The sequence below is a fragment of the Sorex fumeus genome, unplaced genomic scaffold, assembly GCF_029834395.1.
Source record: "Sorex fumeus unplaced genomic scaffold, SorFum_2.1 ptg000148l, whole genome shotgun sequence".
NCBI lineage: Eukaryota > Metazoa > Chordata > Mammalia > Eulipotyphla > Soricidae > Sorex > Sorex fumeus.
In genome coordinates, this window is record NW_026606205.1 from 867501 (window position 1) to 884505 (window position 17005).

The following is a 17005-nucleotide window of genomic DNA, read 5'->3' on the forward strand; positions in this document are numbered from 1 at the left end:
CCCTTTGGCTGAGACAGAACATTAAGCAATCCGTGAAATTCTCCCCGCAGCCCTGCGCGGGGCTGAGCAAGCGATCCTCGTTTCAAAAGCAGGGGGAGCTCCAAGATCGAGGCTGAGTTGCCCTTCCCCTCTGGCATGGTCTCCCAGCCCCCTCTCGGTTAGGTCAGGGAACTTCAGACATGCACACTGGGCTGGAGAATCCCGGGAACAGAACCCGGGACGGCCGCGCAGAGCTGCGTCCCGCTCTGGGCTCTGCAATCCCGGGAACCACCAACCTTGCCCACCATGCCCGCCGGCCAGAGCGAGGGGATTGGCCCACTTATTGCCGGCTACTTCTGAAGGTAAAAAACAAAACCAAAAAGCCTTAAGATAGCATGCTCGGGTGGGAAACTGCTCCGGGGAAGGTTTGGGGCACAGAGGGGGAGCTGGAACGCGCCAAAGAAATCAGAAAACAGTGTCTAGGGCTGGAGAGATAGTACAGCAGGGCACTTGTCTAGCGTGTGGCTGACCTGGGTTCATTCCCTGGCACTGCATATGGTTCTCTGAGTTCTGCCAAGGGTGATCCCTGAGCACAGGGCGAGGAGTAAGGGGTGAGCACTATTTGCTGGGTCCTCCCCCCTACTTGCAATCTCCCAAAGACATTCTTTTTTTTTATTCCTTTTTTTTTTTTGGAGGGGGTCACACCCGGCGATGCTCAGGGGTTCCTCCTGTCTCTGCACTCAGGAATCCTGGCAGTGCTCGGGGGACCATATGGGATGCTAGGAATCGAACCTGGGTCGGCTGCTTGCAAGGCAAACGCCCTACCCGCTGTGCTATCGCTCCACCCCCCACCTCCAAAGACATTCTATAGACCACTCACTTCTCTTAGGTGGGTGCTTTCCCTCCTGCCGCTCCAGAAGCCCACGAACCACCACTGTTTGCAGAGTTAAAAACATATTTGGCATTCTAGGAACGGTGGGAAGCTAGCTGTCTTTTTTGTAGTAAAGGACAGGGAAAAAAACCCGGGGAACCGTGTGTGGATGTTGGAAATGGGGGGCATGCCTGACCTTTTTAATTAATTTTTTTTTTTTTTTGCTTTTTGGGTCACCCCCGGTGATGCGCAGGGGTTCCTCCTGGCTTTGCACTCAGGAATTACTCCTGGCGGTGCTCAGGGGACCCTATGGGATGCTGGGAATCGAACCTGGGTCGGCTGTGTGCAAGGCAAACGCCCTACCCGCTGTGCTATCGCTCCAGCCCCACAATTCATTGTTTTCTTGAACTGCTCCCTCTCTCCTTCTCCACCCAATCCACTTGATCCAAGGTCTCTGTCTCTCCTCCCAGGGAGAGATGCTCCTTCCTCCAGGGCTCCTGGGGTCTCCCACAGGAGGGCCTGACCTAGTGGCCGCAACAAAGACAGCCGAGAAGGGGATGATGGTGGAATGTCCCAGGGGCCTGGAAATGTGGGGAGAGATGCCTTCAAGCCTGCGTGGAAATGCGGAGTTGGTTTGGGAGGGGTCAGAAAGAGCTAGGGGAAGGGTTGGGGGATGCGTCAGCGGCCAGAGTGGGCTGCGGTGCATTGAGGAAGTGAAAACTCAGACAGGACTTTTGCAGCCATTTTTGCAGCCATTTTCCCGAGAAGTCTGGGAGACGGATCCCAATTAGCTTTTTGTTGTTGTTGTTGTTTTAATTTTTATTTGGGCCAGACCTGGCAATACTCAGGGCTTACTCCTGGTTCTGTGCTTGGGAGTCACTTCTGGTGAGCTTTGGGGACCAGATGGGGAGCCGGGGATCGAACTTGGGTTGACTGCATGTAAGGCAAACGCCCCACCTACTCTACCATCACTCCGGCAGCCAGGTTTTGCTTTAGTTTAGAAAAGCCATTGAAGGTAGACAGGGAGAGGAGGCACAGAGAGACGTCGCAGGGGGGCTGTTTAACCTGTGTGATTCTTACAAAGGTGACACGGAACCCCAGGTAACCCCTGACCACCCAGGCAGGAGCCTGTGTTTGTTAGATAAATTTAGCTCCAAAGTCCAGAGCGGCAGAGAGCCAGGACCAAGAGATGGGCCACTCACCAAGGACAGACACAAGGCCAGAGATGTGGTAAGTGAGAACCAAGAATCGGCAGGGCCATGCAGGGACCCCATTACCTCCTTATAAAAAATATATCTCAGAGGTGAAGGTTGGGTTTATGCCAACCTGAGATTCTCCGCCACGCCTTCTCGACCATGTTCCTTCTTCCTAGCCTTGTAATTTTTCTTTTATAATTTAGTTCTTGGGCCACATCTGGCAGTGCTCAGGGCTTACTCCTGGCTCAATGCTCAGGGATCATTCCTGGCAGGCTCAGGGGACCCTGTGGGGTGCTGGGAATCAAACCCATATCAACTGCATGCAAGGCAAGCATCCTACTTGCTGTAACGTCTCAGGATTCTCTCTATCTTTTTTGGCGTTTTGGGTCACACCCAGTGATGCTCAGGAGTTCCTCCCGGCTCTGCACTCGGGAATCACTCCTGGCAGTGCTCAGGGGGCCATTCAGGATGCCGGAGATTGAACCAGGGTTGGCCACATGCAAGGCAAATGCCCTCCCTGCAGTACTATTGCTCCAGCTATCAGGCCTCTTCTTCCTTCTTTTTTTTTTTCTTTTTGGGTCACACCCAGCGATGCACAGGAGTTACTCCTGGCTCATGCACTCAGGAATTATTCCTGGCAGTGCTCAGAGGATCCTACGGGAAACCAAACCCAGGTCAGCGGTGTGCAAGGCAAACGCCCTACTCACTGTGCTATCGCTCCAGCCCCTCTCTCTTACCTCTTTTTTTTTTTTTGGGTCACACCCGGCGATGCGCAGGGGTTACTCCTGGCTCATGCACTCAGGAATTGTTCTTGGCGGTGCTCAGGGGACCATATGGGATGCTGGGAATCGAACCTGTGTTGGCCATGTTGGCTGCGTGCAAGGCAAACGCCCTACCCGCTGTGCTATCGCTCCAGCCCCTCTCTCTTCCCTCTTATTTGTGACAAGTTCTATTGCTCTTCCTCCATCCTCGGTCACCCATATTGCCATATTCCCCTTTTTTCCAGGTGCATTGTCCTATTTGCCTTGTTGGCACGAGTCTCTGCTGAGCCCACCCTGTATGGGGAGATCCTGTCCCCTAACTACCCTCAGAACTACCCCAATGATGTGGAGAAAGTTTGGGATATAGAAGTTCCCGAAGGATATGGGATCCATCTCTACTTCACCCATCTGAACATTGAGCTGTCGGAGAACTGCGAGTATGATTCAGTGCAGGTAGGGTAGGAAGGAGGAAGAGCCTCACAAGAACAAAGCTGGGGGCCAGGGCTGGGCTGGAGAAGGAGAAGAACGTGGTGGGAGAGTGAAAGTTTCCCCGTGAACCGGATGTGAAGAATCCCGTTTGTTCTGGGCCTCATACCCAAATACTATACGCGTGTGTGTGTGTGTGTGAGAGAGAGAGAGAGAGAGAGAGAGAGAGAGAGAGAGAGAGAGAGAGAGAGAGAGAGAGAGAGAGAGAGAGACCCGGCTTTGCACAGTGATTACTCCTGGCTCTGCACTCAGGGATTACTCCTGGCGGTGCTCAGGGGACCCTATGGGATGCTGGGAATCGAACCCGGGTTGGTCGCATGCAAGGCAAACGCTCTACCCGCTGTGCTATCGCTCCAGGCCCAATACTGTACTTTCTTGATTTCTTGTACCTTCTTGGACTCTTCTCTTAGATCATGGTAGGGAACCATGTAGAAGGAAAGCTCTGCGGACAGAGGAGCAGCAAAAACCCCAAGTCCCCGATTGTGGAAGAGTTCCAGGTCCCTGTCAATCAGCTCCGGGTGATCTTCAGGTCCGACTTCTCCAATGAAGAGCGTTTCACGGGCTTTGCTGCCTATTACGTGGCCGTGGGTAAGGTTTGTTCTTTCCTCTGCACCTTTTGATGGAGATGGAAGATTAGAGGCGGGGCCGGGAGAGCTAAAAGAGCAGGATGAGGGGCTGGAGCGATAGCACAGCGGGTAGGGCGTTTGCCTTGTACGTAGCCAACATGGACGACACAGGTTTGATTCCCAGCATCCCATATGGTCCCCCGAGCACCGCCAGGAGCAATTCCTGAGTGCATGAGCCAGGAGTAACCCCTGAGCATCGCCGGGTGTGACCCAAAAAGCAAAAAAAAAAAGAGCAGGATGAGACACCACAGAGGATCCCTCAAGAAGTGCTAAGAGTAAGCCCTGAGCACAGCCAGGTATGGCCCCCAGAACAAAAATTAGGGCCTGAGAAACAGGTGCTGAGGGACTGGTCCATGGTTGGAAGCTTGCTCTAAGTGTGGGTGTGGAGCGGAGGGCAGTTAGGATAGAGAAGTCCACAAGGACAATAATTGTTGGAAATGACCACTCTGGACAAGAACTGAGGGCTGAAATTAGGTAAAGGGGATATTCATAACCTTTCAGTACCTGTATTACAAACCATCGTGCTCAAAAGGAGAGAGAGAGAGAAAGAGAGACAGAGACAGAGGGAGACAGAGACAGAGAGAGAGAGACAGAGAGAGAAGGAAAATGTTTGCCATAGGGACAGGTGAGGTAGGAGGGAAACTGAGGACATCAGTGGTGGGAAATACATTTTTGGGAAGAGATGGGTGTTGGAACATTGTATGACTGAAACCCAACCATTAGCAACTTTGTAACTGTCGCTTTGTTGTATCTCATGGTGATTCATAAAAAAATTAAAATACAAAAAAATTATGGGCTGGACAAACACTGAATAAAGTAGTGCTGTGATGCACAAGGGTTTTTTTTTTTTCCAGGATGTGGGCTCCACCCAATAGTGCTCAGGAGCTGCTTACTGTTGGCTCAGTGCTCCGGAGTCACTCCTGGTGGTGTTTGGGAACCATGAAGTGCCAGGGATCAAACCTAAACTTCCTGTATACAAAGGATGTGCTTAGCCCTGCACAAGGTTTGAACTATGTCTTCAGCCCCACACAAGGTTCTGTTCACAAACAAGTGTTGACCAGGCCTGGGTCTTCCCATGAATTACCTTTGTGAAGTTCAAATACACATTCATATCTGAGTGTGACGATAATGGCACTAACATAATAAGGGGCTACTATAAACTGGGTATTGTACGAGGTATTTTCCTCACATGAACTCGGGCTCCATTTTGACTTCCATTAGCAATTCCATCTCAACTCTTCAAGGTAGGTATAGCTCCATTCGCTATAAGGTGAGTGACGCTTAGAAAAAAACGTATTTTATTTCACATTTTAATTTAATTTTGTATTGAGTCACAGTGAGAAACACAGTTACAAAGTTGTTCAGGATTGGGTTGCAGTCATACAATGTTCCAACACCCGTCCCTTCACCAGTGTACATTTCCCACTACCAATCTCTCCAGTTTCCTTCTTCCACCCCACCCCTGCCTGCCTCTATGGCAGGCACCCCCCCGCCCCCCCCGCCCTCAGGACTAGGAAAAGTTAAATCACTTGCCAAGAATCACACAGGGAATGAATGGTATTCCAATCCATTCAGCATGTGGGAAAGACAGCATCGAATTCGGTGTGCTTCTCCACCTAGCTCTAGGTGAAAATGAAGTTAGCACAGCTCACAGAGCCAAACAACTGCTTAGATCTGCCAGAGGAACCAACATCCTATTAAAAAAAACAAATATACAAATTATCCCTTCCTACAGAAGCCCTATCACACATTTAGCATGGTTAGCAGTGTCTCTGGGGTTGAAATGCTACACGGTATCATGGTATCACGGTCATCCTGTTGTTCATTGATTTCCTCGAGCAGGCACCAGTAACGTCTCCTTCGTCCTAGCCCTGAGTTTTTTTTTTTTTTTTTTTGCTTTTTGGGTCACACCCAGCGATGCTCAGGGATTACTCCTGGCTCATGCACTCAGGAATTGCTCCTGGCGGTGCTCGGGGGACCATATGGGATGCTGGGAATCGAACCAGGGTCGGCCATGTTGGCTGCGTGCAAGGCAAACGCCCTACCCGCTGTGCTATCGCTCCAGCCCCAGCCCTGAGATTTTAGAAAGTGCTATAATATTCAAGGCTCTTTCCGGATCAGGAGAATGAGACCCAACATTGTTACTGGTTTTTGGCATATTGAGTACACCATGGAGAATTTGCCAGACTCTGCCGTGCGGGCAGGATACTTTCGGTAGCCTGCTGGGTTCTCCAGAGTAAGAACTAGATAATAAGATGTCTAGCTCCTTCCGGGAGCTGGGTTTTATAGTCTCTGGGTCTTGGCCATTGATGGGATTACACGGTGGGCGACGGGGGCAGTTGGTGGGTGTGATGCCTACCTACTGGAAGATGGGGGATCTGGGTGGAGGAGGCCCAGTCCCGATTCGAGCAGACTTGGAGATCTCTGAAGTGCTTCATTTGAGAGAAAAGTCAAGGGTGCCTTCCTGGCATTGAGAAACCCCTTGAGCTGTGTAATGGTAGGGGACAATCTTGGGATCGTATTTCAGGGAGTACCATAGAATCGTACCATCCTGTGATGCATGATTCAGTGAAGGTCTTTGAGAGAAAAGTCTTCTTCCCTACCATTGTGTGCCCTTGTTGTGAGGGATCTAACGTCATTCTTCCTCCTGGATCCTTGTCCTGATCTTTTCCCCTACCCTTTGCAGATTTAAATGAATGCACAGACTTCGCTGATTTTCCTTGCAGCCACTTCTGCAACAACTTCATTGGGGGTTACTTCTGCTCCTGCCCACCCGAATACTTCCTTCATGATGACATGAAGAGTTGTGGAGGTGAGTTTGGCATCAACAAAGTGCTTTCCCCCAGGGAAGTTGGAAGACATGAAGTTTCTAGAAGGGCTTCATTTACCCTTCCAAGCCTCTGCCTTGATGTGGCATCTGTTCTTGGTTATCCATGAACTGGGGGGAGTCAGAAAGAGTTAAGTTGATGGCGAGTTGATGGCAAATAGCCTGCAAAGAGTCTGTTTGGGTCTGCTCATAACCCGGGGTGTCTCTATCCTAAGCAATGCAATGGGAAGCCCTGGGCATTGCACAGCTCTGTTGATGTCAATTGAGTGTGTCCGTTGATGTAGGTGCTAGTCATTGTCTGTTCATGAGACTAGCTGTAGATGAGGGGCCAAACTGCCTTTTCTGGACCTTCTATCTGACCCACACTCTTCTTTTCTCTAGTCAACTGCAGTGGGAATGTCTACACTGAGCTGACTGGGGAGATCACCAGTCCCAATTACCCCAATTCATACCCAGAGAACTCAAGGTGTGACTATCAAATCCGACTGGAAGAGGGGTTCCGAGTGGTAGTGACGGTGCAGAGAGAAGATTTTGATGTGGAACCAGTTGATTCGGAGGGCAACTGCCCTGACAATTTAATTGTGCGTGATGGCTGAATAATTTTCCTTCCAACTTGCCTGGACATCTCTTCTTAAAGATCTATCTATCTGTAGACTCTTTCTTCTCCCTCTTTCCTCCTTCTTGTTTTGAGTTTTATTGTTTTGGAGTGCTCAGGGAGTGACACTTGGCTCTGTGCTCAGGGGTCACTGCTGATGGTGCTCAGAAGGCTATGCAATGTCGGGGATCAAACCCAGGTCTCTTGCCTGCAAAGCTTGTGCTCAGTCTGTTGAGTCTTCTCTCCAGCCTTCCTTTTCATTTTATTTTTAAAATATTTATTTATTTATGCTTTTTGGGTCAAACCTGGCAATGCTCAGGGGTTACTCCTGGCTTTGCACTCAGGAATTACTCCTGGCAGTGCTTAGGAGACCATATGGAATGCTGGGACTCAAACCCCGGTTGGCCGCCTGCAAGTCAGATGCCCTACCCACTGTGCTATGACTCCAGCCCCTTCCTTTTTATTTTAAAACTAACTTTTGAGTCCTTCTTACTTCTACGTCCTATATTCTGCCTCTTTCCTTCAGTTCTTTCTCTCCCTTCTGATTTCCCTATTCTCACCCCCTACCCCCATCTCCAGTTTGTTTCAGGAGATCAGCAATTTGGTCCTTACTGTGGTGATGGATTCCCCGGGCCACTAAAAATTGAAACCAAAAGGAATACCCTTGATGTTTTCTTCCAAACTAACCAAATGGTGGAAAAAAAGGGCTGGAGACTTCGTTATCATGGAGATCGTGAGTAATGTACAAATTGCTCTTAGTGGTGTCAAAGTTCCTGAACAATGCAAAAAAAAAAAAATCAGTACAGGCAGACTGCTGTGTGGACATCTACTCTTGAGCGACTCCACTTCTTTCAAGAAGTCTACACCTATTAGTGATTGTCTGGGCCCATGAGTGTAGAACTCTTTGGGGGTGGTTAGTTAACAAAGCCATTTGAAAATAATTATTTATTTTTACTGTTTATTTATTTGGGCTGGAGCGATAGCACAGCAGTAGGGCATTTGCCTTGCACGTAGTCTGTCTGGCTGAGCCGGGTTTGATTCCTCCGCCCCTCTCGGAGAGCCTGGCAAGCTACCAAGAGTATCTCCCCCCACACAGCAAAGCCTGGCAAGCTCCCCGTGACGTATTCAATATGCCAAACAGTAACAACAAGTCTCACAATGAAGACGTTACTGGGCCCGCTCGAGCAAATTGATGAACAACGAGAGGACACTGTTTTTTGTTTTGTCTATTTATTTATTTATTTTGATTGGGCAAGGGTGCACACCTTATGGTGCTCAGGGATCTGCACTCAGGGATCATTCCTGGCAGGGTTCTGAGGAGCATATGTGGTGCCGGGGATCGAACCTGGGTTGGAGGTGTGCAAGGCAAATGCCCTACTTGCTGTCCTATGGATGCCTCCTGGAAAGTCCATTTTATTTGGACATCTTCATACTGGCAGGCTAGTCGGCAGAACTGAGGTTGAGCAAATGATTTCAGAAAGTCTGAGGAACCTTGTATCATTGAAATCCAAGCACAAAAATTTGTTAAAAAAAAAAAAAGTCTGAGGAACCTATATGCAGAAGAGAAACTTCTTCTCTTTGATAATATTCTCCCCCATCCCCTTCCATTCTTCCTAAGCAATTCCCTGTCCGAAGAGGAACATTGCCAATTCTGTCTGGGAGCCTGCAAGGGACAAGTATGTGTTCAAAGACGTGGTGAGAATAACCTGCCTGGAAGGATTCGAAGTTATTCAGGTAAAGGACCATTCTCCCTAATCCCAGGTCAGGATGCACATATTGGAATTATTAGGTTGCTACTACATGTATTTTATTTTTGCGGGGTGAGGGGTCACACCTGGCTATGCACAGGGGCTTCTCCTGGCTCATGCACTCAGGGATTACTCCTGGCGGTGCTTGGGGGACTCTATGGGATGCTGGGAATCAAATTTGGGTTGGCCACATGCAAGGCAAACTCCCGACCCACTGTGCTATCGCTCCAGCCCCTGCTACTAAATGTATTTTTTTTTTGTTTTTGCTTTTTGGATCACACCTGGCGATGCACAGGGGTTACTCCTGGCTCTGCACTCAGGAGTTACTCCTGGCGGTGCTCAGGGGACCATATGGGATGCTGGGAATCGAACCTAGGTTGGCCGTGTGCAAGGCAAATGCCCTATCCGCTGTGCTATCTCTCCAGCCCCTACTACATGTATTTTTATGTTGGACAAGGTGCTTTATGCCTTGACCATAAACAGAGCAGCTCAGATCTTTCATTCTTTGCGAGTCAGGGAGTTCCTCAGCCATATGGGGTTGAACTCTCCGCCTCCCATCTTCTTGGTAAAAGGAGACGTTCTGATGGGGCAAAGGTGTCTTGACACCCCAATTCATGAGGAGATCTGGGTCATTCTGCCAAGCTGTCCCCACGCTTCTTGTGGTGTGTGGCCTCACTGGCCCAGGGCCAGAGCTAGATGCCATTACTGAAGGGACGTCCTGATGTCCCTTTCAAAGCTCATGACAATGTCTGTTACTTCTAGGGAAGTGTTGGCTTGACCTTTTTCCATTCTACGTGTCAAAGCAACGGGCAATGGAGCAATTCCCATCTGCAGTGTGAACGTATGTGTCTCTTTTCAATGGGGCTCCCCTCTCCCTCCCAAAGGGAATGGAAGGATCAGTGCATTGAGGCACTGATAAAGGCATGATTTCCCCCATAGGTTTGTAGGAGGGTGGGTTGGGGTTTTGAAGGAAAACCAATTGCACACCCAGTCTCCAGCCTGCTGGATTAGTAGGCTACTTTCTTTCTTTCTTTTATTTTTCTTTTTGGGTCACACCCGGCAATGCTCAGGGGCTACTCCTGGCTTTGCACTCAGGAATTACTCCTAGCGATGCTCAGGGGACCATATGGAATGATGGGGATCGAACCCGGGTTGACCACATGCAAGGCAAATGACCTACCCGCTGTGCTACTGCTCCAGCCCCCAAGCTGGCTACTTTCAAAGCAAGGGGCAGTGAGTTTGGTAGAACTCCTGGCAGCAGGTGTGGCTCTATTCCTGGCTTCCAATAACTACCAGGTACCAGATTCCTCCCTTCTTTTAGGGGGTTATCTGGTGTGGCCAGTCTCAGTGAGCTGGGGAGCTGAGTGATGCCGGTTGGACAGTAGACCATGGGGGTGTTAGCCTGGGGACCCCGCCGAGAGGGTGGGCGGTGAGGGAGGAATGGGGTCTGCCTGGAGCAAGGAGCCTTCCTGGGAGGAAGAGCCTGTGCTGACCATCTTCCCTGCTGTCCTTTTGCAGCGGTGGACTGTGACCTTCCCACTCCCATTCGGAATGGTAACGTTGAAGAACCTGAAGACACTTTATTTGGTTCTGTCATTCGCTACACGTGTGAAGAGCCATATTACTACATGGAAAGTGAAGGAAATGGTGGGTTTTTTTATTAGGTGGGAGGGAGGGAGGGAAGGAGGAAGAGAGAGAGAGAGAGAGAGTGGAGAGAGAATGGAGAGAATGCACTGTAAGGTGAATGGTGCAATCTTTCCTGGTGGGAAAGATTTTGAAGAGAAGTGAGAGAGATGGGATGTTTATCCTCTTGGCTTAGTCTTGAATAATTTTCATACAGGGCAGAGTATGCACTATCTGACTGCCCCTAAGGAATCTGGTGGTTCCTTAGCTCAGCTTCATGGGTGGCAGGAATTCCCTCTGTAGTGGCCATTTCAAGAGCTTGTTCAGCATTTGACCTAACAGCTAATGTATAATTGAGAGGATCAGGTCACCCTACTATCAGTCACCCTACTATGATAGGTGGTTTTCTCCTCCCTCCCTCCCTCCCTCCCTCCCTCCCTCCCTCCCTCCTACCTTCCTTCCCTCCCTTTCCCTTTTTCCCTTTTTCCCTTTTTCTCTTTCTCTCTCTTTCTTTCTTTCTTTCTTTCTTTCTTTCTTTCTTTCTTTCTTTCTTTCTTTCTCTTTCTTTCTTTCTTTCTTTCTTTCTTTCTTTCTTTCTTTCTTTCTGATTCTATTTTCGGCCACACCAGGCAGTGCTCAGGGGCTATTCCTGTCTCTTCATGCAGGAATCATGCCTGGAAGTTCTCCAGGAACCATATGGGGTACAGGGGATTGAAACCAGCTTGGTCTTGTGCAAGGCAAGCACCCTACCCACTGTTCTACCTCTCTTGCCTCTTGATGGGTGGTTTTCTTTCTTCTTTTTTTCTGGGGGTCACAACCAGTGATACTCAGGAGTTAGTCCTGGCTCTGCACTCAGGAGTTACTCCTGGTGGTGCTCAGGGGTGCTGGGGATCGAACCTGGGTCCGGTGTGTGCAAGGCAAGTGCCCTCCCCACTGTACTCCACTGTGTTCTAGCCCCATGGTGGTTTTCTTAACTGACAGACTATGGCAGTACCAGACGAAGGGCTGAATAAGAGACAATAGGTCTCACTCCTTTGTTTTTCTATTATTACTATTATTATAGTTGTTGTTGGTGGTGCAGTTTGGTTTTGGAGCCACTTCCTGTGCTTTTCAGGGGTCTTCCTGCTCTGTGCTCAGGAGTGACCCTTGGTGGTGCTCAGGGGACCGTAGGTGGTACTGGGGATTCACCCAGGCTTGGCCACACGCAAGGCAAGCGCCTTAACTCCAGTGCTATCTCTCCAGCCCTCTTGTTTTCTTTTCCTCCTTGAAGACCTTTCTCCATCTCTATCCTAACTTTCTGCTTGAGAGACTGTTTCTTCCCTTCCCTGGGCAGAAAAGAGGCCGGAGAGGTGATTCGGAGAGCCTTCCTAAGAGTTTTTTTTTTTTTACTCCTTGGTAGTTATTTATTTATTTTTTATTTTAATGTGTCACCGTGAGGTACAGTTACAGACTTACAAACTTTCGTGCTTACACTTCAGTCATACAATGATCGAGTACCCACCCATCCCTTCACCAGTGCCCGTTCTCCACCACCAGTGATCCCAGTGTCCCTCCCGCCACCCCCATCCCCCCCCCCACACCCGCCTCTGTGGCAGGCACATTCCCTTTCCCAAGAGTCTTTCCTAATGGATCGGATCCAGTTCCCCCTTCAAATCCCAGAGGAGCGGACATGCTGAGGGAAAGGTGGGGATGGCAGAGATGATGTGGTCCTGAGTGCGTCCTGGGTGTCTCATGCTCTTTGCAGGCGAGTATCACTGCGCTGCCAACGGGAGCTGGGTGAACGAGGATCTGGGCACGGAGCTGCCACAATGCGTCCCAGGTACTCAGGGCTCGGGGTTGGGGGAGACCAGCGCCACAGGTGCCAGGGAGGCGGGTCCGCTCTGGCAAGTGGGTGCTGTGATCCTTTGGGAGCTGGATAGAAATCTGGGCCGAGTTCTGATGGATGGATACGCTGCTGGGTTGAAGGCCTTACTGGTGCTTTGTGGGAGCCCCTGAGTCTCCGAGTCACTGTGACTGACCAGATGTGGAAGAGTCAGTCGTCCGTGCCAGGTGGTGTTAGAATCCGGCTCGTAAGGGTTGGTGACATAGAGGCAGAAAGGGGGAAGTGGGTCACACAGTCACGGTCCTCCCGTTGTTCATCGATTTGCTCGAGCGGGCCCAGTAACGTCTCCATCGTGAGACTTGTTGTTACTGTGTTTGGCATATTGAATATGTCACGGGGAGCTTGCCAGGCTCTGCTGTGCGGGTGAGATACTCTCGGTAGCTTGCCGGACTCTCCGAGAGGGGCGGAGGAATCAAACTCGGGTTGGCCATGTTGGCCGCTTATAAGGCAAACGCCCTACCACTGCGCTATCGCTCCAGCCCGCGGATCACACATGGGTTAGAAAATGGGGCCTGAGGCTGGAGTGATACAGCGGGTAGTGCCTTGCACGCGGCCAACCCAGGTTCAATTCCCAGCATCCCATATGGTTCCCTGAGCACCACCAGGAGTAATTCCTGAGTGCAGAGCCAGGAGGAACCCTTGAGCATCTCCAGGTGTGACCCAAAAAGCAAAGAAAAAGAAAATGGGTCCTGAAGGTTGCCAAGTGAGGAACCAACATTTGGAAATACAAAGAAGAGCCTAGTTTTATGTTAAAGATCTATGGGGTGGGGTGGGGGTGGGAGAGAGCCCAAGGGGCACCTGCTTGGTGTGCCGGAGCCCCAGGTTTGATTCCTGCCCCTGCAGGGATCCCCCTCCCCCAGCACCGCTGGGAACAACCTGGTCACTGAGCCAGGAGCAGCCCCTGACGCTACCAGCTGTGGACTCCTAGCCCCCATATCCCCAGTCTCTGTGCGCCTAACGACAGACCCCAAGTGCTAGAACGCATGCCAAGCGCATGCCAGGCCCTGCGTTTAATGACTAGAACTAGACGTATGTTTTCCAACACTGCTGGGTTTGGACCTTATTCAAAAACAAGAAGTGGGCTGGAGCGATAGCACAGCGGGTAGGGCGTTTGCCTTGCACATAGCAGACCCGGGTGATCCGAGTTTGATTCCTCCGCCCCTCTTGGAGAGCCCGGCAAGCTACCGAGGGTATCTCGCCTGCACGGCAAAGCCTGGCAAGCTCCCCGTGTTGTATTCGATATGCCAAACACAGTAGCAACAAGTCTCACTGGGTCCGCTTGAGCAAATTGATGAACAATGGAGGACAATGCTGCAGTGCTACAAAAAAAAGAAAGTCGGGGCTGGAGCGATAGTACAGCGGGTAGGGCATTTGCCTTGCACACGGCCGACCCAGGTTCGATTCCCAGCATCCCATAGGGTCCCCCACCCCCCCAGCACCACCAGGAGTAATTCCTGAGTGCATGAGCCAGGAGTAACCCTTGTGCATTGCCAGGTGTGACCCAAAAAGAAAAAAAAAAAAGTCAATAGGAACCAAAATATAGAGGAATAAAAGAAATGAGGAGTGGAATTCAGATCAGAGTTGAGCAGAAGAGGGCTCTCGGGCGAAGTGGGAATAATATAAATGACGGGTAACTGTGTGGTGGAGAGCTAGGACGGAAAGGATGAACTGCATCTCCACCCCCTTTCAGCAAGTCACAGAGGGGGGGCTGCTCAGTCCCTCTTGGCAGATGAGTGAATCAAGTGCAAGGGAACAGAGTTGTGAAGAGCAGGGGGGAGCCTTTGGACCCCTGTCTGAGTCTTCCACCTGCTGTGCACAATGCAAGGTACTTTCAGGCTGTGGAGTGAGGGATCGCAGCCGGCCAGTTCATTTGAGATAAAACACAGTTCTTCTGATACTGGGAAATGACCGAGTCATTCGACCTGGAACGCGGAGGAGATAAATGAAGGAAGAAGAGAACCCTCTCTCTCTCTCTCTTTTTTTTTCCTTTTTGGGTCACACCCGGCGATGCACAGGGGTCACTCCCGGCGATGCACAGGGGTCACACCCGGCGATGCACAGGGGTCACTCCTGGCTCATGCACTCAGGAATTACTCCTGGCGGTGCTCAGGAGATCCTATGGGATGCTGGGGATCGAACCCTGGTCGGCTGCGTGCAATGCAAATGCCCTCCCCGCTGTGCTATTGCTCCAGCCCTGAGAACCTCTCTTTGACCTGATCCAAGTATGACTAGAAAGGCCTAGGCTGCAGTCAGACCTCAGTGAGGAAGCTGAGCAGCATTTGATCTGGTCATCAGCAGGTGACCACTTGCTTTCCTGCCTTTGCTCTCCCCATCTCTGTCTAAGTTTCAGCCCTCCGACCCCCACCCCTCGCCATTTGCAGGGGAAATCTGAGGCTGAGACTTGGGCAAAGTGTGACTTTAGAGCAGTTGTGAGTGTGACTGTCTACCGTCCCCTTGCTGCCTCTGTTTAACCCATCATCGCCCCCAGGTCTTCTTGGGGGTCTGGGCATAGGTTGGTTCCAGTTGAATCAGGCATTGAGCTGACTGGACCACAAGCGTTGGCAATAATGGACCGGAGAACTCCGGAGCCCGGCAGGGTTTTGAGGTGGAGGGTGTGCAGGGGACCCATAATCTATTTCCTGCTCCCTTCCTGCCTTGTTCTAGTGAGAGGGGCACTCAAGCCATGCTCAGGGGGCCCAATGGATTCTTGGTCAACCAGTCTAGATAGTTTGATGCTTAGCCCAGTGATGTCTGGGTCTGTGGTGGTGGGGCTCATCGGGACCAGCCTCTAGGATGCTGGGGGTGTCTTCCAGGGCTCACTTGGCCTCTGCTGGACACACTAGTGCAGGGGATTGAACCCAGGCCCCATCCGTGCAAGGCCAGACTCCTGTACCACCTCCCCCTAACATGTACCTTGTTCTTCTCTCCACCCCCCCAGTGTGTGGCGTTCCCCAAAAGGTCTTTGCGGGCATACAGAGGATAGCTGGAGGAGCCCCAGCCGAGATCCAAAACTTCCCCTGGCAAGTCTACTTTCCACCCCCTATGAAAGCCGGCGGGGCCCTCATCGACGAGTACTGGGTGCTGACGGCTGCCCACGTCGTGGAGGGGAGCAGTGACTTGCAAATGTACATGGGGACCACCTCGGTGGTCCTCTCGCGGTTGAAGAACGCCCAGGTGCTCACTGCTGAGCGTGTGTTCATTCACCCAGGCTGGAAAGCCGTCGAGGACATAAATGCACGGAAGGATTACGACAATGACATTGCACTGGTGCGGCTGAGAGACCCAGTGAAGATGGGACCCACTGTCTCCCCTATCTGTCTCCCAGGCACCTCCTCAGAATACGACCCCCCAGTGGGGGCTCTGGGCTTGATCTCAGGCTGGGGCCAGACAGAGAAATACTCCAATGGTGTTTTCAAACTCATGGCTGCCCAGTTGCCAATAGCTCCCTTAGCCAAGTGCCAACAACACCTCAGGGCGACACATCCTAGAAGCACCTATGTCTTCACCGAGAACATGCTCTGTGCCGGAGGAGAGAAAGGTGTGGATAGCTGTAAAGGGGACAGTGGGGGGGCTTTTGCTCGGCAGGTTCCCGATGTAGAGACCCCCAAGTTCTATGTCGCTGGCCTGGTGTCTTGGGGCTCTGAGTGTGGGACATACGGTCTCTACACACATGTGCAGAAATACCTGGGTTGGATCATGAAGACCATGCAGGAAAATAGTCGGCCTGCTGAGGATTAATCTGTGGGCACGCCATGACCCTGCCTCATCTCTTGCTTTCCGTTCTCTTGATATTTCCACGGTTCCACCGTGACTGAGAGAAGGCACAGAAGAAAGTTCTTTGGCTGCGATTGAGGGGGCAGGAGCTGGAAGTATCTTATGGTGACCTTGGGCAGGTTGATCAGTGGGAGGTCTGGGTGTGTGGGGTTCTCTGCTGAGTACCCCTGTGGATCACAACACGGGAGTCTGGTATTATTAGTCCACGGTGGCAGGGGGTGTGGATGGGGGATTTCCCTTTCCTGATGAGTGAGGGCCTGGTGTTCTAATTCTGACTCTGAAATTTATGCTTAATTGCTTTGATTCTCCTTTACCTGCTTAAACTTCTGTTTACATTATCATTCTCAGTTGTCTGAGATAATAAAACATGTTTATCAACCCGTGCTGACTGGTCTTATTCCACATTAGGGGTCTCAGAACTCGGGGTGGGGGCGGGGTAGAGAGATAGTACGGTGGGTCAGGTACTTGATTTGCATTCGGCACCTCCTAAGGTTCCGTGAGCACAGAGCCTAGAATAGTCCCAGAGCACTTCCAAGTGTGTCCCCCTCAACCCTCCCCCCAGAAGATCTTGGCTCCATACAAGGGGTGTTGCTGAGGGGACAGCTGTGACATGGCTAGAGCAATAGCACAGCGGGTA

General features: G+C 51.0%; 1 protein-coding gene across 1 annotated transcript; it reads left to right on the plus strand.

The window, feature by feature from the left end:
• Positions 1-170: 170 nt before the first annotated feature.
• On the plus strand, positions 171-16751 carry C1S (complement C1s). The gene is made up of 12 exons (XM_056106837.1): positions 171-341; positions 1935-2080; positions 3053-3260; positions 3704-3881; positions 6606-6731; positions 7128-7327; positions 7921-8074; positions 8960-9075; positions 9852-9930; positions 10608-10736; positions 12457-12531; positions 15533-16751. Exons 2-12 carry the CDS (start codon positions 2040-2042, stop codon positions 16330-16332), a joined length of 2106 nt encoding a protein of 701 aa, XP_055962812.1. The 5' UTR covers positions 171-341; positions 1935-2039; the 3' UTR covers positions 16333-16751.
• Positions 16752-17005: the final 254 nt, after the last annotated feature.